Below are 24,560 nucleotides of genomic sequence, written 5' to 3' on the forward strand. Positions count from 1 at the left end.
ACAGAGCGAGCAGCAGCAGCCTCCAGCCCCCCCGTCCCGAAATGAAACAGACCCTTAGCGAACTGATGAGGATGAGCCGGATATGCCGGATGATATTTGCCACTTGTTTGGGATCCTTTATTCTGGTCATCTTTTATTTCCAAAGTATGTTCCAACCAGGTAGGTTCTGCCTCCTCTCTTATGTGTGTGTGTGTGTGTGTGTGTGTGTGTGTGTGTGTGTGTGTGTGTGTGTGAGACATCTCGTCTGACAGCCTCTCCTGGCATGTTGTTGACATATCGATTGGTCCAGGCTGTACAGTAACGCAGCGAATACATAATTGATACAGTGTACATGTGTGAACGCGTAAATCATCCAGCCGGAGTACACCGTTATAAATCAATCTTTCGTGTGGCACAATATTAGTCCGGATTGATTGTCTAGTTGCTGCGCTTTTTGGGTCTGGCTTTTGTGGAGCGGCTCTTTCTCTTTCTTTGCTGGAAGTGTGGGTTTGTGCGTTTGGCTGGGATTTGTATGTGAGCAACGGAACGTCCAGGAGCTGTTCGTTTTCCTCCCCCTCAGCTGACAAGTGGCATGGAGATGGTAGCGAAGGCATTTTAAAAAAAATTTTGTCTCTGGAAACGTGGCTTGGCGACGGGAATCGCCTGCATGGGCGGCACTGACTGGGGTTTGGCAAAGTGGGCATTTGCAGGCTGACGCGATCCACGTAGAGAGTGTTACCATCTGGATCGAGAGCAAAGACCAAGGCTATGATAGGGGATGTCTGTTTGGAACCCATGTCTTAAAAGAAACCCCCTATTTAGAGAGCATTTAAACCGTCATTTCTAATCCGTGCGCGTCTGGAGACCCGTTAAACAATTCATCGCACAAATTAAGATAATCCTCTCCGTGCCAGCGGCGGTTCCGCGGGGGAGAATGTTCATCCAATTAGGATGTGAAATGAGGAGATCTGACACGTTGCTTTGCCAAACCTGTTTTTGTTTTACTGAATCAACGCCCCGTGGATGATATCCGCGCGCTGCACTGTTAACTGTAGTACAGCAACGTATCTGTGCGCCAAAATCCGAGAACCGTGCGTTCAGACGCGCAAAAGGACCCACAGTAGCCTACAACAGGTTTACTGTACGGCGCAGAAGAAGAAGAAGAAAAAAAATGAATCTGTCTGGGTATTTGGTTTCCATTAGCAGAAAGGGAATCATTCCCAAGCAGAAATGATAATCCCATAATGTTGCTGTTGGAGACAGTGTGTCTGTCAGTGTGTGAAGGCTCAGTGGCTGATTTCCCATAGTCATAGTCTGTATCAGTATAGGGCCAGGTTCGAATAATAGATTCTCTAATTAAAATCCATCTTAGTTTGAGTGATCTGACATGTCTTCCATAAGCTCAGAGCACTTTCTGTTTCCCCACACCTCCTGTTGTTACTTAAAAAAAATAAAAAGCAGTACCATATAAATACTGTAGAATATATTTAAGTGAATCATTGGTTATAAAAATAACGTAATCTTTAACTGTCACAAAAGCAATTAGACCATTAATCACTTAGTTGATTAACCTGGATCGTTTCCAGTTTCTAAAACCTGAGGGTTGTTCTGCATTGAGTACTTTTGCTGTTAATACTTTGACCCTCGTATTGTCTTCCCGTCAGCCATGCACTTGTTGTCCTCCGGTGTGTTCAGTTTGCCTGTTTATAAAGCATAAAGTAGCCTCTTAATGATTACCCAATTGTATGTTATATCTTTTTAGCCAACTTCATAAGTTGTTACCACTAGTTTTACACTTCTTTATGGAATTGATGGTGAATAAACGTCGTTTACATGAAATTATCGGTCATTTTTGAGTAAAATGAGCAGAAATTAGGAATTATCTTGACTACTAGTTAAGGTCAGAGAAACATATGTTTATGGATGATCACAAGAGACCATAAAAGTAGTGATCATCAATTAGCAGATGGAACCATCCATGCTATTTTTGGGAAATTTGGTTGAAAAGAAAGCCATATTTCTGATGTAGAAACTTTGAAAACAGGTTGAAATTTGACCCGAGGACGACATGAGGGTTAAGTACATTTTCCTGTCAATACTTGGATAATTTTACTTAAGTAACATTTCCAATGCGGGACTTTTGCCTTGCATTGTTTACAGTGCGGTATTAGTACTTTGACTTAAGGAAAGGATCAGAATACTTCTTTCCACCGCTGGTCTACAGGTGACGATGTGGAAACAAGAGTACAGTTCTTGACGTGTGTGAGTAACGGGGGCTGCCGAGGGATGAATCATACACCAGACAGAGAGAAGCACATCCTCCACAGCAGAGGGAAGCCACAGCAGCCGCGCAGTCCCATCTCAGTGATCAGGAGGGGTTTCTTCTTTAGATACAGCCGCTCTGTGTGAGTCACCGGTGTTGCTGCCGGCAGCGGTGGACAATAGGCATTTCTAATCCAAAGAGAATCACCATGACACGCGTCTGCAGGGAAACTGTAGTGAGATACAAGGCCAGACTGCACTGTTCTATTCACTTTTTCCACTAGGTGTGAGAATAAAGTGACCTTTCTGAATCAATCTTCGGAGGGTATCAAACCTCCCGCATGTCAGCGGACTGCCAAACACCTCAGTGATTGGACCACTTACTGTTTGGTTGACATTGGCTTTAATTTCAGACCCCACTGCTGTATGTGTACTTGTAATTTTTTCTTTCTTCTGATAATAATAAACACCCAGCATGTAGGAAAGTAGTGATGGGGTAACCCTGGCCTTTGCTACAAACTGGGCTTTTAACTCTCTCATAAACAAAACCTTTTTAGAACTCTAATAACAGAAATTCGAATGAGTGCTTTGCGAAAAGTATGGCCCGACACAGCGACCTTTATATTTAACCATGTTCACGACTGGGGCCCGTTATTCTGTCATCAGTTCAAAATCATGTTTAGAAGCAATTCTCAGCACATTAGGAAAAGCCATGAAATATCACGCCAAAAGGGTTAGTCGATTAATTGATTAGTTGGGTTGTCGGAACAGTAACGTGCAACCACAGATTAGTTGTTTGAGTCATTTTCAAGCAAAGACAGGGAAAAAAATGCTAAAATTTTTTTCGCTCAAGCTTGTCATATATATACAGTAGGGGCGGTACTCAAAATACTGAAGAAAAAAACAGCTGCCTCCACACAGCTCACAGATTGTTCCCCAAACCGTGAAATACCTACGTTTTTTTCAACACATTCTCTTTCCCATCTCGTCACAAAGCACTGCTTGGTCAGGTGCCTTTGGCGTTTGTTATTAAGGCAAAAAGTCTCGTTTAGCGTCATATTTAGACGCGCTTGGTCGGGACTCACCAAATATTTTATTAACAAAATGTGTGTATGTGCTCGTTGCAAAAGAGCTGTGTTAGTCATTGAGCAAGTGGTTAAAAGTACTCCGGGTGACCACTGATGCACAGAAAGTTAAAGCTTAAGTCATAAAAATAGTTTAGGCTTTTATGGCGTAGAGGTGCATTGTTTGTAGGTTGCAAGAACGGAAGAGGAAGTTGCACCCCACGGAGGCCCCGACCTTGGCGTGTGTGTGTGTACGATAACAGTTTCTGCCTAAGAAACAAGAAGACACCCCCCCCCCCTCCCGTGAGGATAGGATAAAAGCTTGAGCGAGAGAACAGATCATAATTCGGAGGACAATTTGGTGGACCGGGCTCTGACTTGATGTCTGTTGCTAGGGAAACTTAGACTCAGTTTTTGTGAACCCACAGCTGTGTTGTGGCTCTTATGCTGGACTCAGTAAAATTTGCTTAACTGAACTCTTCGTCTCAGATTGATCCTTGTGCTCTGGTAAACTTAAGTCTGTTGTAAGAAGGTGCGGAAATTAATAAATTGGAGTCAGATTTGACCAATAACTCTCCCCGTCACTTTTTGACGCTCTGGGTCGGGGCGTACATTTCCTCTGACATGCGGCACAAGAACGGGACAGTTAGGTTTAGGAAAAGATTGTGGGTGGGGTTCCAAAATGTACGTTTCAGTGACACGCGGGACAAGAACGGGATGCGAACCCCCGGTCTCCTTGGTGAAAGTCCTGTGTTGTTTGACCCATCCATCACCCCGACCTACCTCCTTATGTGCATTTTCGGTCTTTACTCGTTACCGTTGTCTCTCTTAATACTACGTCATCTTACAGCGCCACGGCCGAGCTGCTGCTCTGCCCGTTGTGTCCCGTCCAGACGCTGTAGGGGGATTTTTGCGCTGAGAGCCACTGCCCAAGCGTCAGTATTTTAGAAGTTGGTAGTGAGAACGTTTTATTTTTTGTGTGGACTGGCTATGAAAAATCTGATGGGTACAGCCCCCTTTAAAGGAAACGGGACTTACAAAGACTTGGGATCTTGGAAGTTGTGTTGGCCATTTTTTGACCTATATGTTTTGACATTTCATGAAATGAACAATTAATAAAATAACCAACAGATATTGATAGTGCATGCTAGTTTCAGCCCTGTTAGGATGTTTAAAGTTAAAGAGGGTGAAGTAAGGCTAAAGGGTAAGTTCAGCATACTACTACTGTAGTATTAGCCTCTATACTAATTCAGAGTTTGGGTTTCATCTGCTGAGCTTCTGAGATTTCTGAGTTCAAGTCAATTAAATAATTAAAAAGCATTTTTAAAAAATGACATTTGAACTGAGTTCTCTTAGGAACATCTCTCTAACAAAGAAATGCATGTTCTACGAATTATCCAGGGTAACGGGAAAGAGATTTTGTACAGACTGAGACCTCTCCTCTACTGTACATTAAATGAGCCGAGTCTCTCTCTCTCTCGCTCTTTCACTCACACGCACACGCACACGCACCCCCACCCCCACCCCCACACACACGTCCCAACGTGGATGTTTTATTGTGTGGCGGTGATGACAGGGTGCCGCATGCAGGATGCTCTGATTGAAGAGGAGATGTCTGCAGCAGGGTGTTTGTGCAGGAGCTGGGATATAACTTTTAATGCTGCACTGTGTATTTATGCGTGATTGCACAGGTGAGACAGATACTAGTAAGCAGTGTGTGTGTGTGTGTGTGTGTGTGTGTTGTTGACGTACTTTACAACCCTTCTTATCGCTGTCGCTATCTAAATCTGTTTGTCTGTCTTCTTTCTGAAATGACTTCATCCTCTTTCGTAATCCTCTTTCTTGATTTTCACTCTCCCTATTCCTCCCCTTTTTCCACACACACACACACACACACACACACACACACACACACACACACACACACACACACACACACACACACACACACACACACACACACGGCAGCACCATTGTTGTCCATCAGATCAAGTTCCAGGCAGCGTCTCCCTGCTTCAGGCATGTTTAGTGGGCCTGGGAATCCCATCTGGCCCCCCAGTGTAAACTCTCACCTCCCTTCCAGGACCTGCAGGGTTGTGACCTCTTGTTAAAGAGACAGAGGTGGAGGAGGGGGGGGAGAGACAGTGGTATCACACTGTGGCCTTAGCTAACAAACACACACCGAGCAAGGCTTAAAGACTTGCAGAATGTCCCAAATAAAAATTAAATAGACCTGTTAAGATTTTTACTTAGGGGGCACGGGGTGGCACTGCCCCCCCAAAAAAATATGATCCCCCTCCTCTGTTGCCCACCCAATCCACTGAGCTAGAGTGCTGTCAATCTTACAATTGAGATTTCCATTGGATCAGAGCACTGTCACTTGACTGCATGTTCTTCTTAGCCCTTGTCACATGACCAATTCATGTTTCCATGGTGACTATACAAAATTCTGACACCATGGAAGCAGCACTGGAATTATTTTAAAAACAAAGTGGCAGACTGAGCCTATAGTAAATATTTATTGTATTTGGATATCCAATTTGTTTCAAATGAAAACAAGTGAAACTAATAATGAATGGGAGGTTTTATTTAGAAGAATTACATTATGTTGTTCTATCCTATCCAATATTTCCTATATTTCTAAGCTGATTTTCTATGTTGTATTCTGATTAAATATCTAGTGGTGGAATGTAACTAGGTACATTTACTTAAGTACTGTACTTAAGTACGAATGTTGAGGTACTTGTACTTTACTTGAGTCTTTTTCTTTTCATGCCACTTTCTTCTTCTACATTTCAGAGAGAAATATTGGACTTTTTACTCCACACTGATTTGATTTTAACATAAAAAGCACAATTGAAAAAGAGTGACATTTTAAAGTAGTAGTTTTCTACCAATGCTGTCTTTCAACTAACTTAAAATAGTGTCATTCGCGAAATGTTGCAGCCTTTTGCGATGTGTTTATTGTGCAAGTTGATATCGCCATAACGATAACAAAACGACCAGCATAGAGTTATCCATCAGAGACTGGTGATTTTAGGCCAAACCTCTCATCGTGTATTGGCCAAAATCCCCAAAAGTTGGTGGAGTCCTTAAAGTACTAAATCAAATTGAAATATCCAGCGTTTGGAGAAAGGGAAAACTAATCTGACAAAATGACTGCATGGCGTCATAGAAGCTCATATTAGAATATCACTCAGCTTCTATAAGATGCTTCCTGACGGCGGTCCTGTCTGCCTGCCTGCCTGAAATATTGAGTCATGAGCAGCAAAAAGCTTTTTTCCAATATGAGGGTTTTTGAAAGCAAATCCCAAGACACAATAGATTCCCTGTACACAAAGTACACAAAGCTGCAGACACACAAATACAAGCAGCCTGTTGATGAGACATGGGCCATCCGTGCCAAATGGAGGTTGCCACCCCTGTTGTTATATTCCAGCCGAAAGGGCCGGCTCGTTTAGTTTTAGCCGCTGCCCGCTGACAGCCGTGAAGGAGGACCTGTGCCCTTCCACCTCCATCCTGTCTGTCTGAATTCACTTTGAGCCTGAGGTGACTATGTGTGTGTGACAGATCTAGCCTGCCTCATCAGTCGGAGTCTCTGCTGCCCATTTAAAGGCATTGTTGCTGCTGAGATCAGCGCGGCTAATAAGGCAGTTTGCTCTGTGGAGCTGCTTGTTTGCTTGCCCAGTGCCTCTGGGATATTTTGGACTCTGTGTGTGTGTGTGTGTGTGTGTGTGTGTATATGTGCTGAGGCTGCAGCTCTGTTCACCCACTACACTGTGTCATTTTATTCAGCCTGCGACTGCTAACCTTCCTGTGCACCCAAGCCTCAAAGTCGCCCGCTCACACATCATGTCTCCCACAAAGGCCTTGTGCCTCTGTCCCAGTCTGCTGCGCCCAGAGACAGACCTGAGGGGGCCCTTATTTGAAATCCCAACATGTCTGTGCCTGTGTGTGTGTGTGTGTGTGTGTGTGTGTGTGTGTGTGTGTGTGTGTGTGTGTGTGTGTGTGTGTGTGTGTATGTACGTGTGTGTGAGGGAGAGATTTCCATAACTAAGGACATGCAACAAAGCTACGCTGGTTTGAAGCAAGCAAGGAATGGGAACATCTTGGGGAAAGAATGAAATGTACTCGCCTTGGAATTTCTATGGGAAACTCGAAATTCCTCACCTCCGTTGGTGTTTGGCGGTAGCGTTAGCTGTAACTGCTGCTGCAGCGCCGAGGGAGACTGCGGAGTCGCCGGGGTCGGTGACCTCAAACATTGGACCCTGTAATCGGAGAAGTGGGCTCCCATCCTCCAACCTTCATTCCTAAAAGTCTCCGGTATTGCCTTGGGAGATTCTCATTCGGAGTGATACTAAGAGATTTGCTCTCAGCGAGTTGAGATTTCTCTTTTGGGTTGTCATGGAAGTCAATATTCAGAATCTTATGGGGTTATTTCACGCCGAAGACCATAAGTAGTTGTCAGTTGTAGTGCCTGGTCATGCTAGTACAGTATGTACTACTTGCAGGTCGTGTGACACAGCGAACATGAAAGCGTTAACCATTTTGGGCTCATTGTGTTCTGTCAGCGTAGTCAGTGTTGGTCTACAAATGGCCAACGACGCAGGTTTGGGTATTAGATAAGTCTGAACTCTCAGAATTCAGGTCGCCTTAGCTGGCAAATGAGTACGTCTCATTAAAATGTCCCATATTAGGCACATTTTTAGGTTCACACTTTTTTGGGATTCTACTAGAACATGTTTACATGCTTTAATGTTCAAAAAACAGTATTTTTCTCATACTGTCCGTCTGAATATAGCTGTATTCCCCCTCTGTCTGAACTGCTCAGTTTTAGCGCCTGTCTCTTTAAGACCCCCTCCTGGAAAAGATCAGTCTGCTCTGATTGGTCAGCGTTTTCTGGGTCTTCCGCATCTGCGCTTTCAGAGTTTCTGCACCGTCATTGCAGCCGGGGAATGACTGTAACGGCACAGTAGCGTTACTTTCTACCTATATATAGTATAGTTGTGGCATCACAACTGTACGGAAGTCCTGATGGCTTGTTTATAGGCCCAGTTTCTGAATATGGGCTGTGGAATTTCTCTGTGGATTGCGCATTTTTTGTTTGTTTGTTTTCACTGTATTTAAATAGCACCTCAACTTGCTTTATAATAAAAAAATGGGAATCTCATTTTTTACAATATGGGACCTTTAAATTTGTTCATTTGGTCTGACATTTGCTGGCTCTGTGGCTCCTAAGTCTTTCTTTGAAAATTTAGTATTTTGGCCCCAATTAATCACTCAAGAAGGCTCAGATTGGAGGGATACAGGGGATATGTATATATAGATATCCCCCAATGTTGAAAGCAAACCTGTGCCCTTACAGACAACCCATGAACTCCTGGCTTGTTAAGCGCATTGCCTGCTCCTCGGATTCAAAGGTCCGTCCTCCTGTTTTGTTGTTAGCCTCTATGATGATATCGCACACCGCGAGGGCCGCTGAGTGAGGAGATTACCCAAAGAGATGAAAACAAGATAGCTGTGTTTGTGTGTTTGTGTGTGTGTGTGTGTGTGTGTGTGTGTGTGATTGCACACGCGATTTGTGGGCGTGTTTGTGCATTGTCCCCTGCCCAAGCATGTATGTGTATTGTGAGAGTGTATCCCGGACGTCCTGTTTGTGTGATCTTAGTGCTGCGGCTGTTTTCCTGCCCAGCTCTGCTGCTAAATCCCAGATCAAACATCCCAGCATGAGGGGGGGGGTGGATCCTCTGCTCGGTCCCACCATAGCGTCCATATCCAGCAGCAGTACAGACAGACGTTCTGTTTGTCAGGAAATGCGCCCACTGTCCTTTTTTGATCTGAATTCCCGTGCACAGACTGCTATAGTCCCTCTAAAATCTCCACACACAAAATGCATTCAAACAGGGCAGAATTTGGGTCTAATCTGGCTTTAGGTCATGCTGTGTCTTCCCTGTTTTGCCCGGCGTCTTCCTCTCTCTCTGAGTAATTCAGAGCAGACTCACTGTGCCGCTCCGCCGTCTGGACTTTGGGTTGGCCAGCAGCTGGAGGCCGGCGCTGAGGACTCCTCATTTACTAGACTGAGTTGATGACCATCTGCATGAGCGTCTGGACTTCATTAGAGGGGCGATGAAAGCGCTGCCACAAAGGACACATGGACACACACACACACACACACACACACACACACACACACACACACACACACACACACACACACACACACACACACCTAGTGCGTGGCACTGTCTTTGTGGGGACCCGTCATTGACATAATGCATTCCCTAGCCCCTTACCCTAACCTTAACCATCACAACTAAATGCCTAACCTTAACCCTTACCCTCACAAAGCTGTCCGGACCCCACAAGTATACTGTATTCACGGTTTTTGGACCTCACGGATGTAGTTAAACAAGAACACACACACACACACACACACTCACTATTTTGGGATCTCGATTGAAAAGTGCGTGGAAAATGTTAGCCTGGACCGGAAAGAAATCCTCATCTTTCTAGCCTTGTGAAGACCTTGGAAGTATAGAAATAGTAACATACACACACACACACACACACACACACACACACACACACACACACACACACACACACACACACACACACACACACACAGCTTTTAAGTCATTAGCAGAAACAGTGAGACATCTCCATTGCTCAGAACAACAAGCAGGCTATTCTGAGGGGAAACAAAAACAGACACTGTCTGCCCTTGTGTGTGTGTGTGTGTGTGTGTGTGTGTGTGTGTGTGTGTGTATTAGAGACAGAGAATAGCCTTTACAGATCTATCTGCCTCCAGTTTTGCATCCCTGATAACTTCATCTGCACATCATCCGGAGTCCTCCTTGTCTGAGGGGATTTACACATATGAAACACACACACACACACACACACACACACACACACACACACACACACACACACACACACACACACACACACACACACACACACACTCTCCTAATCTCTCACAGCAAACACATACCGGTAGAGTAACCTCTGTCTGTCTGGGTAACCCACGTCTGCTGTGTCTGTGATCCGAGGCCAAGTTATAAAGTCTGCGATTGCGACCAAACTATGTCAAATAGTGTCATAAAACTGCACGCGTGAAGCGCGTGTGTGTGAAGTCTCGTGTTGGAACACAAACGGTTGAGAGGTGCGGCGTGTTGCGGCGCAGACGTCTGTATTTAACAGATGGATAGTCTCCCCAGATGTTTCAGGGGCTTTCTCTCAATCTCTGAGAAACAAAAAGTTGGATTCCCATGAATCAGACGTGTGGACGTTTCCCAAAGGCAAAAAAAGTGAATATACTGCCAAAAAAACATCTGACCGTATCATGATTGTGCTGGTTGTTAGAGGTGTGACTGTGTGTGTTCAGCCAGGTTCAAACCTGGTACGGCAGTAAACTGAGACATGGCTAACATCTGTCAGACTTCCATGTTCCACACTGACATCTGGTCTGTCTGTGGTTGTCTTTGTGTGTGTGTGTGTGTGTGTGTGTGTGTGTGTGTAAGAGAAAAGGGTGTCTGCTGCTGGAAGGAAAAGGGCCAGTACTTAATGGATTTTCCAAACAAAAGTGGATGCAGGGAAGGATTTTTTTTTTAAAAGCCGCCAACTTCAAAGGCAGCGGCACAAATGTGAATTTGTGTCATCAAATGTGATTCCGGCAACCAGGAGTCATGTAATTAGAGTCGGTGAACTGCTCACGTCTGAGATTTTACCGTGCGTTGTTCTTTCCAGATGGATAGTAAAAAGAAAGTACTGTAGGAGCAGGAGAGCTTTTGTTGAGTCCACCTTTCTTTGGAAGTAGGAAGCCATATATCATTCCACTGATTAGTATTGATTTTTCATGTCCTGGGAGCAGAAATGTCCTTAACCATGATGTTGTCCTCGGGTCAAATCTGAGTTTTTTTATATCAGAAAATATCGGATGTCGAAATAAGCGCCACAAATGTAAAAAAAAACAACAAACGACAAAATGTTGGGAACAGCACCAAAAGCATCAAAAAACGCCACAAATAGTCAGAAAAAGTTGTTAAAAATTTTTCTCTTTAAGCCCCCCCTCCCGAAAAAGCCTAGTCTGCGCTGATTGGTCAACGTTTACGGGTCTTCAGCATCTCTGTTGTCGGAGTCCCTGCACCGTCATTGCAGCCGGGGAATGACTGTAACGGCACTGTAGCGTCACTTTCTACCTATATATAGTACAGTTGTGACATCACAACCGTACAGAAGTCCTGACGGCTCGTTTAAAGACACGTTCTCTGAATACTGGCTGTGTGCCTGGAAATCTCACCTTTTACAAAATGGGACCTTTAAAAATAAATTGGGTTTCCTGTACGGATCTGGTAGTGACACGGTTCAGTGCTGTATCATGTCTAAGGGATCTTGTAGTCCTTAGCTGCACCCTTCCCTGGGTATCTGTGTGTGCTGGCATGTTGATGAGTGTGTAGTGGGAGTGGAAAGGCCACCGTGGTCATTATGCATGGCTGCCCCCTGTTCGTCTGCAGGGCCTGGGCAGCAGCAGCAGCAGCAGCAGCAGGCGGAGATGGGAATGTAATCACACCGCCGCTGCCGATAAATATTGATTCGGTTGTTAGGTTTTAGCCCCGAGCAGTAAGTCGAGGGTGTGAGTGTCGCGCGTTAGCCACATTTGGGCATTACAGTCATAACGGCAGAGCAGGGGAGGGAGCGGGGGCATTTTCAGGCGGTGACAGAACGGCTTTCAGACCAGATCTCACAGCCAGTGTTTACCTCTGGAGTGCAAGGAGCCAGGGGAGTGTGTGTTTGTGAGAGTGTGTTTGTGTAAGTGCAGGATGTCTGAGTAGGCATGCAGCATGGCCAAAATCTTACACATTTGCCTCCAGAGGATAGGGCAATAAGTGTGTGTGTGTGTGTTTGTGTGTGTTTGTGACTGGAATCCTTATCTTTGGGAATGTCAACACATTGATTTAGGAATAAAGGAAAGTAAGTGGCTATGGTAAGCTCTTTGAAAGTCAACCTAAAAGTGTGTGTGTGTGTGTGTTCGTGTGTGTTCGTGTGTGCGTCAGAAAAGAAACCGAGATGTACTATAGACTGCATGGCGTAAGAGAAGTGAATCATGGCTTTAATTAGGTGGAGGAGGGCTGAGCCGTGTCTCATTAAACGGCTGCTCCACACCAGCTACTGGGACACTTAGCTGAACAACTGGGAGGGATTTTCCACTCCTCCTCCACCTCCTTCTCTCTCTTCTCCAGTCTCTCTCTGTGGATTTTGACTCGTTCTTTTCGCTGAAGAAAAGGAGCGATCCACCCTGGGCTAGTCCTTAAAGACTGCTAAATGCCATCGCTCTTTGCTATTCTCTTGGCTCTCCGAGGGATTGTGTGATGAAGTGCTGCAGTTAACTTTCTCAGTGTATCTACTTTCTTTAAATGCGCCCCATCTTGCTCTACTAAAGTTAGAGATTTCCTACATTTTGAGAATTTCGAAGTGCAATCCATCCAATTTGAGCCCTGGCTTTCCCCAGTTTCACACATAAAAGCCAGTTTACTGAGTATTACTTAGACTGTGAAATCAGTTGTATAATGTCTGAGATAAGAATAACCCTGATGATGTCATAGTGATGTCATCAGGGTTATCTCAGTTTGGGTTCGGAGACTACAGTACACATTTACGTACAACAAAAAGCTTGCCTTACAAACTGGGATAGGGGCAGTTATGATGCATTATGGGGAACGTGCAGTGTTTTTGGATACAATGGACAGAAAGGCAGGATGTCTCGGCCTCTACCGCATCAGTGTCTCGTCCCCGCTTGCATTCTGGTCTAATTTCTGCTATGATTGGAGGAGAAAACTTGTGTCTGTGTATCTTTCTTGATGGATTCCTGCTGGTTGTGAAAGGTTGGTTGTCATGCTAGAAAAAAGCTTCTTTGATTCTGACACAAAAACAGACCCACCCACAGGAAGAAATATGTATACAGGTGCTTATTTTTATCTCCGGTGGGGACTAAATGTATCCCCCCTCAAAGTGAGACCTAGACCATTGATCTTCAACAGGGGGTCCGGGACCCTTAGGGGGTCCTCAGAGTCAATGCAGGGGGGCCTCCAAATCATTGTTAATTTTTGAAAGTTATTTCAAAAATATAAAAAGTCTTAACATGAATCCAACATATAATTAGCAAAAATAAATCCCCACTGCTTACTGGCCTATAGTCAAGGTAGTCACTAAGGCCATCAACAGATGTGTGCACATAACATTAACATTAAAACATGATTTATAAAATCAAGCCCACAATTTTTAGGCTTTTTCAATAGCTTATTGCTTATTCTATGCAATAAGGGTATATATAAAGACTTCAAGCCGCCCTACATGTTATTGTAGGCCCAGTTTAATATGCAACTTAATTCTATACAATATACAATATATGTAGAAGGGGGTCCCTGCTCCATCTCTCTTTTCAGATAAAGTATATTAATTATATACCTACAATAGAAGTATTTTAAACTAAGTAAAGTGCTGTAACAGAGCTCCAGGTCTCCGGCTACCAGCGGCAGTTGTTTAGCCGCCAACAGGTGACTGTGAGCTGGGTACAGGCACCGCCAGGTGACGGTCCTTTCAGGAGCCCCGGTAGTGGAGTTTAGCCAGAAAAAGTGAGCGTCATGCGGCGATGGAAGTTAAGTTTAGGAACCAAAACGACTTGTCAAGTTTAGCAAAAAGATCGGATTTGGATAAAAACACTCCCAAGGAACGAACGAGCGTTTCCTGGGTGAAAGTATTTTGTTTTCACAAACGCCGCTCTCCGGTTTGAAAGCGCTGTGTTTTACGTTGACACCACGTTGTGCTATTTCATTTTGAGGTTATTTTCCATTGAACATTGAAGTTCATACAGTAAGTGTTTGGCACGGCCGGCCGAGTGGCTCTATATCCATGGTGCTATTGGAAGGGGGATTTCATTCTTGCGTGATTTGTTTTGTTGTGCATGATCAAAAAACATCCCCCCCCCCTCCCTCTTCTTTCTTCACAAATCGCACCCTGAATATATAACACAGTACTGACTGTACACCCAATACACTGCACAACACAAGATGTATCAGGAAAGTGTTTGAGACTGTTAGGATTAGAAGCTATTTTCCAGCTCTTTTTGTTGCTTATACAAATGTCTTGACATTTTCCAGTTTCCATCACGGTTTTTTATTGTTGAGAGTGAAATTACTTTTCTTTCAAAATTGCTGACATGACAACTCAAATCTGTGGAGATTAAACCCATTATGTGCACTTCTACCTGATTAATTGCGCAGCCAAACACAATTTCCCCCATCACTCACAACTCCTCCGCGTTTTCCCACATCGCTTCCCTCTTCTTCCTCCTTCCCCCATCATGCATCTCTCCTCCCCCGTTATCCGTCCATCTGGGCTCAGTGTCGGGGGGGAAGGTTTTCCAGCCACGGCTATTCCTGCCAGCGTGGCCGCCTTGGCCCCGCGGAGCTGGCGGATGCTGCCATCGGCTCGGCTGCAGACTCAACGGTGCGGTGCGCCGTGGCAGCGCACAGAGCCTGCTCGGCTGGAGACTCCAAGTCTCCTCTCATGTCCCTCCAAAAAGGGGTTAGGGCGGACATGTTGGCAGAGCAGAGCAAACTAACCTCTCCCCCATCACTGACTCAGCAAAAAGACACACACACACACACACACACACACACACACACACACACACACACACACACACACACACACACACACACACACACACACACACACATTAGCTTTAACAAACCTTGAAGATGGAGCTGCCGAGTGGTTTGACAAGGCAATCCTGCTCCTCAAATGAGCCTAGTCTCTCGCAGAGTTAGCTTATGCCCTCGCAGTCTGCCATAAGAGTATGGAATTGTTGACTTTGGCTTGAAAGTTCTGTTAGAGTAAACTCATTTGATCCGCTCCTTATTCAGTCCCTCCAGAAAAACGCGATTATGCGATCGCATAATTCAATGCATAATCAGCCAAAGTCCGCACATTTATGCGGGTGGGGGGCGCATTTTTACAAATACGCTGCACTTTCGCCGCATAAATTGCCGACTTCCGCGCAAAATATGCGGGCCTTGCATGATTTCATAATCCCCGCATTTTCGTTCCAAAAAAGTCCCATATATCTTAGCGGAAAGTTGAAAAATTTAGCGTTTACTTCACATAAGAGCAGCCATTTCCCCCTGTTGCCATGGGAACGTTATGAAGCGACGCAATTACGCGACGTGAACATCATCGAAAAGCAGGGTGTTGGGGGGGGGGGGGGATTACTTTTTTTTCCTCTTTTTCATCAAACTGAAGTTTTTGCAAGTTCCCGCAATTTCATCGCAAATTGCATAAATATCCCGCATATTCCATCGCATTTTTTTAAGAAAACGTGCCGCATAATCAAGGATTTTTGCCCGCAACAATCACAAAAAAACTCTCTGGAAGGACTGTCTATTTTAGATATATAATTAATATATGATCTAGGCTATTGGTGAAGTAGATGATCACTTTGAGGGGGGATACATTTAGTCCCCACCGGAGATAAAAATAAGCACCTGTATACATATTTCTTCCTGTGGGTGGGTCTGTTTTTGTGTCAGAATCAAAGAAGCTTTTTTCTAGCATGACAACCAACCTTTCACAACCAGCAGGAATCCATCAAGAAAGATACACAGACGCAAGTTTTCTCCTCCAATCATAGCAGAAATTAGACCAGAATGCAAGCGGGGACGAGACATTTTGCCTTTTTAAAGTGTTCATGAAAAAGAATGATGCAAAAATATTGACGCGGTAGAGGCCGAGATATCCTGCCTTTCTGTCCATTGTATCCCAAAACACTGCAATTTCTGCAATTTTATGCAATTTCATCGCATAAAATTGCATAAATATCAACATATTCCATCGCATTTTTTAAGAAAACGTGCTGCATAATCAAGGATTTTTGCCCACAACAATCACAAAAAAACTCTGCATTTTCTGGAAGGACTGCTTATTAGGATAGGGTACCGAACAGCACCGGTTCCCAAACGACCGGTATCTATCGGACCGAATGACAATGTAGTATCGGTGCCACTTAAATGCCTGCGCTGCTTTCTGGTGCTCTCTCTCTCTCTCTCTCTCTCTCTCTCTCTCTCTCTCTCTCTCTCTCTCTCTCTCTCTCTCTCTCTCTCTCTATCTACACAAATATTCACAATCGCACCTCCCCTCCAAACCACTGTGAAGGAAGCGCCTGTAGTGCGGTGTCTGGCCGGGTCACGCCAGGCCACACCGTGTCTCAACATGGCTGAGGGGAAAGAGAGCAGGAACAGAGGGATAATGGGAAAGACAAAGAAGGTTAGAAAGAGAGGAAGAGAAGGAAGGCACAGGAAATAATGGCAAGCAGCGGAGAGAACGGAGATCACACGAGGGCATCGAGGATGCAGAGTCCACAAGAAGTTAAGCATTCTTCCTCTGCCAGTAGTAAAGCTGGAATAAATGACCAGATCTTAATGATTGGCAGATTCTGTCTCGTGCCACTGATGATGTCAGTGCTGTTGCTTCTCAAAAGCTGTACCACATTTTCCCTAGTCTGGATCGACGGAAGTCCTTATTTTTTTTTTGTAGGATAAACCTCTCACCTTCCGCTCGCTGTGTGTCGCCGTTCTCAAACTCCTTACTTCAAACTTCGCTGAAAATAGGAAACTTTTGAAGAAGGTTTAGATCAGGCCTGCTTGGTTCTTTCAGGGAATGATTGTTAAGATTTACAAAGAATACGTTTAGGGTATTTCCTCTCTAACTGGGACATTTCGGGGACCGATTGGCAGGGATTTGCTATGGACAAAATACACAAGAAGATACACTGGTAAGAGCAAATGACATTTAACCATGTATCCAGCTAATTAAAATAGCTCATGTTACTGTATTGTGTGAACAGTTCAGTTAATATTGTATGTGGCCTTTTCTTTTTTCGTGAATGCAAATGAGGAACGAACCCAAACAAGTTCCTTCCCGAGACTATTTAGCAGAGCCACCGTCGCTGAGTCCGGAGCTTAGCGCCGCCCGAGACGGTTATGATTGGTTTAAAGAAATGCAAACAGCCCAGAGCGTTTTTTTCTACTATTCTGTAATGTATGTGTGGACAACGTGACATCATGACTTTGCGTAAACATGCACGCCACTTTCTAAAGCCAAGTGGCGTGTTATCTGTACGCATTTATGAGCTATCCGCATGTATGTCTACGCCGTATAGCGCCGTATACAGCGGACGGGTTGGGTCTAGGAAAAGAAGAACGGGACAGTTGGGTTTAGGAAATGTGACACGCGGGACCCGATCCCCGGTCTCCTGGGTGAAAGTCCTGTGTTGTTTGACCCATCCACCACCCCGACCAACCTCCCAACGCGGATTTTCGGCCTTTCATACAACTCGCTACCGTTCTCTTCTCAGTAGAACTTGGCGTAAATTGACACGCAATGGCAAATTAATGTAGTCAATGGAGGCCAAACGGCGTTGATAAACACGCTAAAAAGCGATTATGCGTCGTGATAACACGCCAAAATGGCATACAAATTGGCGTGTCATACATACGCCACTTATTGAGATCAGTCTGGTGTGGAGGAGCCAGAGAGATGAGCGGAGATAGAGCTAGCAATGCGAGACTACATTTTGCCTAAACCCTGATGCTTCCTGTCATGAAGAGGATGTTGACGTCTGTCTTTGCTCTCGGGCCTCCCTCGTTTTGTTTTCTCTTTGGCTTTTCTAAAAGCAGATAAACATGGTGGAAGTGATTTCTGGCTGCCTATCACTCCCTTCCGCCTCCTGGTAACTGTATGTGGCCAGTTCAGATCAAAGATTCACGCAGAGAACACGGGTGAAAAGAATCCACCTTTGTTCCCTTCAAATTCTAACTCCCTGTAAAATGCCGCCAGAGGTGAAATGTACTGTACAAGTACTGTACTTAAGTGCAAATGTTGAGGTGCTTGTACTTTAACTTGATTCTTTTCCTTTCATGCCACTTTCTACTTCTACTCTGCTACATTTCAGAGAGAAATATTGGACTTTTACACTCCACTACATTCATCTGACAGCTTTAATTACTTTGCAAATTAAGATTTTTGCACACAAAACACATGGAGTTCATAAAATACGGTGTTTTATTATAAATTAAACTACGCATCAAAATATAGGCCTATAAGTACAGTTGAACTGATTAACCGATTAAACACAAAGCAGTTTGGATCCTTTCCTGTTTCTAAAATGTGAGCATTTTTCTGCATTGATTACTTTTACTTTTAATACGTAAGTACATTTTCCTGATGATACTTACATACTTTTACTTAAGTAACATGTTCAATGCAGGACTTTCACTTGTGTACAGTTTATTTATACAGTGTGGTATCAGTGCTTTTACTGAAGTTATAGGATCTGAATACTTCTTCCACCGCTGAATGTCGCACGGAGGCTTCTGTGACAGACTGTCTTCACAGTAATTATACCAATGTCTCAAAATGTATGTATTTATGTCGTGACGACACGAAAAAGGTGACAGAACACGTAGCACTTTTTTGAGAAACCGAGATGTTTGCGAGTTTGCTCACTGTACTGGAGAGTCAGAGCCGGGCTCCAGCCATACCACATCCAGACAAACACAGCACAACGTCATAATACCAGAGGCTTAATGAGGGTAATATATTAAGGGGTTGTGGACATAACTTTTCATTCAATGTTTTTAGTTTTTTTTTTTCATGACTATTTACATTGTAGATTTTCACTTGAAGGCAATCAACACTATGAAATATGGAATTATGTATTAACAGTTGTGAAGTAACTGAAAACATGTCTTATATTTTAGATTCTTCAAAGTAGCCATCCTTTTTGCTTTTTATTAAAAGGGAAAAACTTCCACTAATTAACCCTGACAAAGCACACCTGTGAAGGTAAAACCATTTCAGGTGATTACCTCCTGAAGCTCATTGAGAGAACACCAAGGGTTTGGAGAGTTATCAAAAAATGCAAAGGGTGGCTACTTTGAGGAATCTAAAATATAAGACATGTTTTCAGTTATTTCACACTTTTTTGTTAAGTACATAATTCCATATGTGTTCATTCATAGTTTTGATGCCTTCAGTGATAATCTACAATGTAAATAGTCATGAAAATAAAGAAACACATTGAATGAGAAGGTGTGTCCAAACTTTTGGCCTGTACTGTATGTTATGCTCCGTGGAGGGAGGAAGTACTCAGGCTATCACCAGACCAAGCTCAACCTTTTAAGACTGAACATTAGTCTGGGGAGTCTGCTCTGTATGTTCTACCGCACAAGAGGCGTGATCAACGGGCATGGTTGAAATGACTCTGTACGCAATTGGATAGTCCTTCAACCAATCAGAGCAACGATCCGGGTGACGTAGCAACGACAGCGGCGTCAACGGGTTGCTGCGCTTCGGTGGCCGCCATGTTGAATGTAAACAAGAAGCTGCTTGGTCGCTTCTCTATCGTCATCGTGTTAAACCCACCAATAGCGCGCTAGGTGGATGAGCCAGTCTGTGATTGGTCCCCGCAAATTTGTAACGGAAGCGGGATAGAAAACGTACAGGTTTCCAGCCTGAGCTGCAGGGAGAAATCTAATCACCGGCAGATCAGGCTGGGTTTACCCGGTCTAGGGAGGATGGAGACTCGCTGGTTAATTTTTTGGTTAAACAAAGCAAATTTTTTTTTAGTTTGACAGGTTTTGTTGATCAAAAATTTGATTTAGGATTTTCTTTTCTTGACTTGTTTTTGATTTCTGTGATTGTGATTCTTCTCTGAAAATAGTCCAATTATAAGGGACTGTGTTCCATCTGTTTGGAGCCCAGATGGTTCCCCCAGGCACCTTCAGAAGAACCTCAAAGTAATCTGTCACTCCTCTGCCGTCTTGTCCTCCTGTGCATGTGGAAGAATTGTACATGCACCCGAAGGTTACGCGTCTGAGTGCTTCATGAATCACCGGCAACGGCGGTTGGGAGATATTAATGAGGACCGGCTGGGCATCTGTTACCTGCTGATAGAGGGAAAAAAGGGGAAAAGATGGAGGGAGCGTCAGGTAGAAGGAGGAACAATGAGTGATAGAGAGAGATGGCAGAGGAAAGGGGGAAAAGAAATGCACAAAGCTTTTACACATTCCTCCCACTACCAGCTCGCTTTGCAGGAGGGATGGGGTTGCCATGGTGATGCGGAAATGAAAGGGCTGCGATGGGAGCAGAGCAACGTCCCGGTTGGCTGAGGGAACGCCAAACACAGTAGCGTCGCACAGGTGTTACTTCTGACAGCGGGTGTGAAAAAATGAAGAGCTTTGTTGAGTCTGTATTCACAGATTTGAACAAATGTAAAATATAAGAGATGAATAGTCTCGCTTTGCCAGACCTTCCTCCACAGCGCTGCGGAGGAGGGTCTGGCTAGTCCACACAGCATTCCGGGATGGGAGAAAAACATGCTCTGGTTTATCGGCATTTCTTTAAACCAATCGCAATCGTCTTTGGCGGCGCTCGACGGAGGCACGTTGCCGCTGCAAAATAGCCTCTGGAAGGAACTTGTTTTGGTGGAACATGTGTACGTTCACAAGTTGTTTTAGTCGTTCAACAGAAAACTCCGATTGGATAGCAGAAGGTAACGGACATAAGGCTGAAAAGAGGGACATCCGGCAGAATGTCTGCCGGCAACGGACCAATCCCCGAAGTGGAACGTCGTGGATATAGACTATGGCTAAAGTAACATCTGTCAACTTGTCAGGGAACGCAACAGCCTTGTTTACTGCATAACCACGATGCATTTTTCAGTTCATCCAATGGGTTTTGAAAGGGTTTCATTAGCCCAAGCCTGTATAATTTTCTCAGCCCATAGAGAACAGCATGACCCTTTAATTGGGGTTTAAATATAAAAAAAAAAAAGATAAATTTGGAGTCATAAGGTTTCCACGTGGCGTTGGCAATATAATTGCTCGAAAAAATACACACAAATGCATCATGTGTCTGTTCACAGCGCTGCGTATGTGCATGTATGTGTGTGCGTGTAAACTCCTTATTCAACTCGATGGCTGAGCTTTTATTGCAAATGTCAGCCTCTTCTCATAATTATATCTCATGGTATTTTAGTAAGACGTCTCCCTGTTTTCTGATCCGCTCCTGCTTTAATTTGCTGTTGCAGCTATTTGCAGTTAATGCAAACTCAACACTTTCTCTCCATGTTTTCCCTTTTGGCTTATGACATTCAGCACAATGTACATTTCCACAGCAATAATGCCATCAATGCAACAATGGCGCCAGCCCTGTCTCCTGACTTACATCCCATACGACTGATGCCTACCATGCACTAGAAGACTCTGAACAGATTTATATAAGACCACAGTCTGACACCATCTCACATCTAAAGACAATCATCTCACATCTAACGTTAAAGACTGTCATAAAATGTAAAGACTGGGGTCTTGCAGGGTCACACATTGCAAGACTACAACCAAGCTAGCTTGTAGCGTTAGCTGGTAACTTAAGGGAAAGTTTGCTGACTTTCTGTCAGCAGTCTAGCAGTACATGCGGATGAATGTCTGTTTATCCGCCAGTAAAACTCCAGTTGGATGACGCGCTTCAGAAGGGTTGAAAATCCTTCTTTAGCGCTTAGCGCGGCGCGGCGCTACAGCAACCATAAACAACACTGGCTCTAGCCGTTTGCTGCTTCCTGTTTGGTACTGGAGGGAGCACACCAATTGGTTGTTGACAATGTTCACGTCATTTAACTTCACTACAAAGACTTAAAACTTAGGATAATATTAAACACGTTTGATTTTGTCAGAACGTCAAGACTGACTGGGACTGAGTTTTATGACCACCTTAGACCAAACGACTGAGACCACGGAGCGCCCTGACTCTAGCAAGACTCTCAGGATCTCATTCACATATTGGAAAGTAGTCTGGGACAGTGGAATTGCTTTAAAAATATTGTTTGGTGTAAGGTTGGCATGAACTGCATTTTCAATTATGTTTTGTGACGCATCGCAAATATTTTTCTAATCAAAGTCATAGGGAGGAGAACGCCATCCGTGTCCTGTGTAAAACCGAAAGACAAGGTTGAAACTTTTGAAAGTTTTTCCAAAATACGTCTTCATACAACATATAAGTAGCAAATATAAATCAGCCTATTTGTGTAAAAAACACATTGATGATAGGCTTACTGGCCAATACTGTAGGTTAGTTAGTCACTAAGGTAGTCATCCACAGATACAGTCGATCCTAAAGATTCCCTGTGCCACATGTATGTTTAACATTAAAACATGATTTATAAAATCATACCAACAATTTTTTATTATAGCTTAGTTTTCTATGCAGTAAAAAGGTATGTATAAAGGCATTTGGCTTTTATTGTGGGCCCAGTTAACTATACAACTTAATTTTATAAAATACGTAGTAGGGGGTCCCTGCTCCATCTCTCTCTCAGATAAGCGGTCCTTGGCTTAAAAAACGTTGAAGACCCCTGCCCTATGTTGTTTATTTTAGAGACCCCTACAAAGCTCATATTGTAACTTGAACATCTGGTAACTGCCGTGGTCATGTGCCAGTCGGCGTTTAACGGCATTAATTAATAGGTCGTACGATCATATTTCCCAAAATATTGTGCAAAGCGTTTTATAATGCCTAATGAAATAAATAATAGATAGGGAGGATAGCTTTTTATCATGCTGAATATACCCCAGAGAAGAACCTTTTTCACCTTGACCAGGGCTTTATTAGGGACCGACCGCTATTTGTTTTAGCAGAACACAACCCCAGCTGTTATTTGAGAATCTTCGTTATTTGAAATACCAGCTTTCATTTGAAAAATGCACGGTATGCTTACTTATTCTCTATTTGTCAGCCCTTATATGCTGTCCACCTCTATATCTTTCTGAATTGTGATAACTTGGGCACAGGTTTTTCTGCCTCTGTGCCATCCTGAATCGATTTGCCACACATCCTCCTGCCACGCCGTGGCCGTGGTCAGCTGTAGATCTGACTGACACATAACAGAGACATGTATCCCTGTAATGTGTCTCTCAGGGTCCAGCAGCTCACTGAATCATGCTCAGGCACTCACACACACTAACACGTGGGCACGCAGGGCCATAATTTCCCCTGCTGTCTATTTTAAGAGGACTCGCAGTCCTCGAAAAAAAAAAAAACACACACTATAATTTAGCGGTGCATAACTGCATAGTTGCAAGAGTAGGCGGCATTAAAGATATCTGAGTGCACTGAGAGAGACAGCCAGTCAGAAAGCTAGACAGACAGACGGACAGACACAGAGAGACAGAGACAGACAGACAGATACTCAGAGAGACAGACAGACAGACACTCAGAGAGAGAGAGAGACAGATAGACAGACAGACAGACAGACAGACACACAGACACTCAGAGAGACACACACACAGACAGATAGACATTCAGAGAGAGAGACAGACATACACACAGAGAGACACACAGACAGACAGACACATACACTCAGAGAGACAGACGGACAGACAGATAGACACTCAGAGAGAGAGAGAGACAGACAGACACACAGACAGACAGACAGACAGACAGACAGACAGACAGACAGACAGACAGACACTCAGATAGATAGACAGACAGACCGAGGCACAGACTAAAGACAGACATGGCAGGACAACACACATCCACATGACTCAGTGCTTCTATTCTTCCATTCATCTCTCATTCAGTCTGTTCTTGCAAATTTCCTGTAAGTTGTTCTATAAAAAAATAAAAAATAAATACCACGTCCTCTAAAACAGCTGTAATGGCTCAGTGCTCACATGGAGACAGACGCAGGTTTTGGCTGCCGTGCCGTCATTGCGTGTCCTCTGCTGAGGACGAAACGCAGCACCAGACAAACGAAGGCCGGAGTGGACGGCGTGTCCGGAAATGTGTCTTCCTGTTTCTGCGTGGGCGTCGGCGGGAAACACAAGATTAAACAAAAGGGCCAGAAACATCGACCCTCCTCGCACACGTCTTCCTCCATGTTTTGCGCTTGTATCTACGTGTTAAAAGTGTAGCGTTGAAGAGGTAAAACTGAGAAAGAAGTGAGAATAGGGTGCTGGGTGCTGATGAGTGATGGCTTATGCATATCCACCTTCAGAGGCATGACATTTAGGCTAATGTGGAATTGCATTGTTTCCTTTGTCCGAAAAATGACGCAGACACAACGAGCCGATAATCGGCCATCAGACAGTCTGGCGAGGTCGGTGGCTCGAGTCAGTTCGGTGTGTTCCGTGCTGTCGT

The 24,560-nt window shown here is 44.2% G+C and overlaps 1 protein-coding gene across 2 annotated transcripts in view; it reads left to right on the plus strand.

Moving 5' to 3' along the window:
* chst11 (carbohydrate (chondroitin 4) sulfotransferase 11) overlaps nt 1–24,560 on the plus strand; it is a 93,866-nt gene continuing 69,306 nt past the window's right edge. The window contains exon 1 of one of the 2 annotated variants that reach the window (XM_039792239.1): nt 1–159. In XM_039792239.1, coding sequence (XP_039648173.1) covers nt 42–159 — 118 coding nt within the window. In that variant the 5' untranslated portion in view covers nt 1–41. The remainder of the gene's footprint in view (nt 160–24,560) is intronic. The other variant, XM_039792240.1, reaches the window with a different exon arrangement.

This window comes from Perca fluviatilis, chromosome 23 (assembly GCF_010015445.1).
Source record: "Perca fluviatilis chromosome 23, GENO_Pfluv_1.0, whole genome shotgun sequence".
In the NCBI taxonomy this organism is placed as follows: Eukaryota; Metazoa; Chordata; class Actinopteri; order Perciformes; family Percidae; genus Perca; species Perca fluviatilis.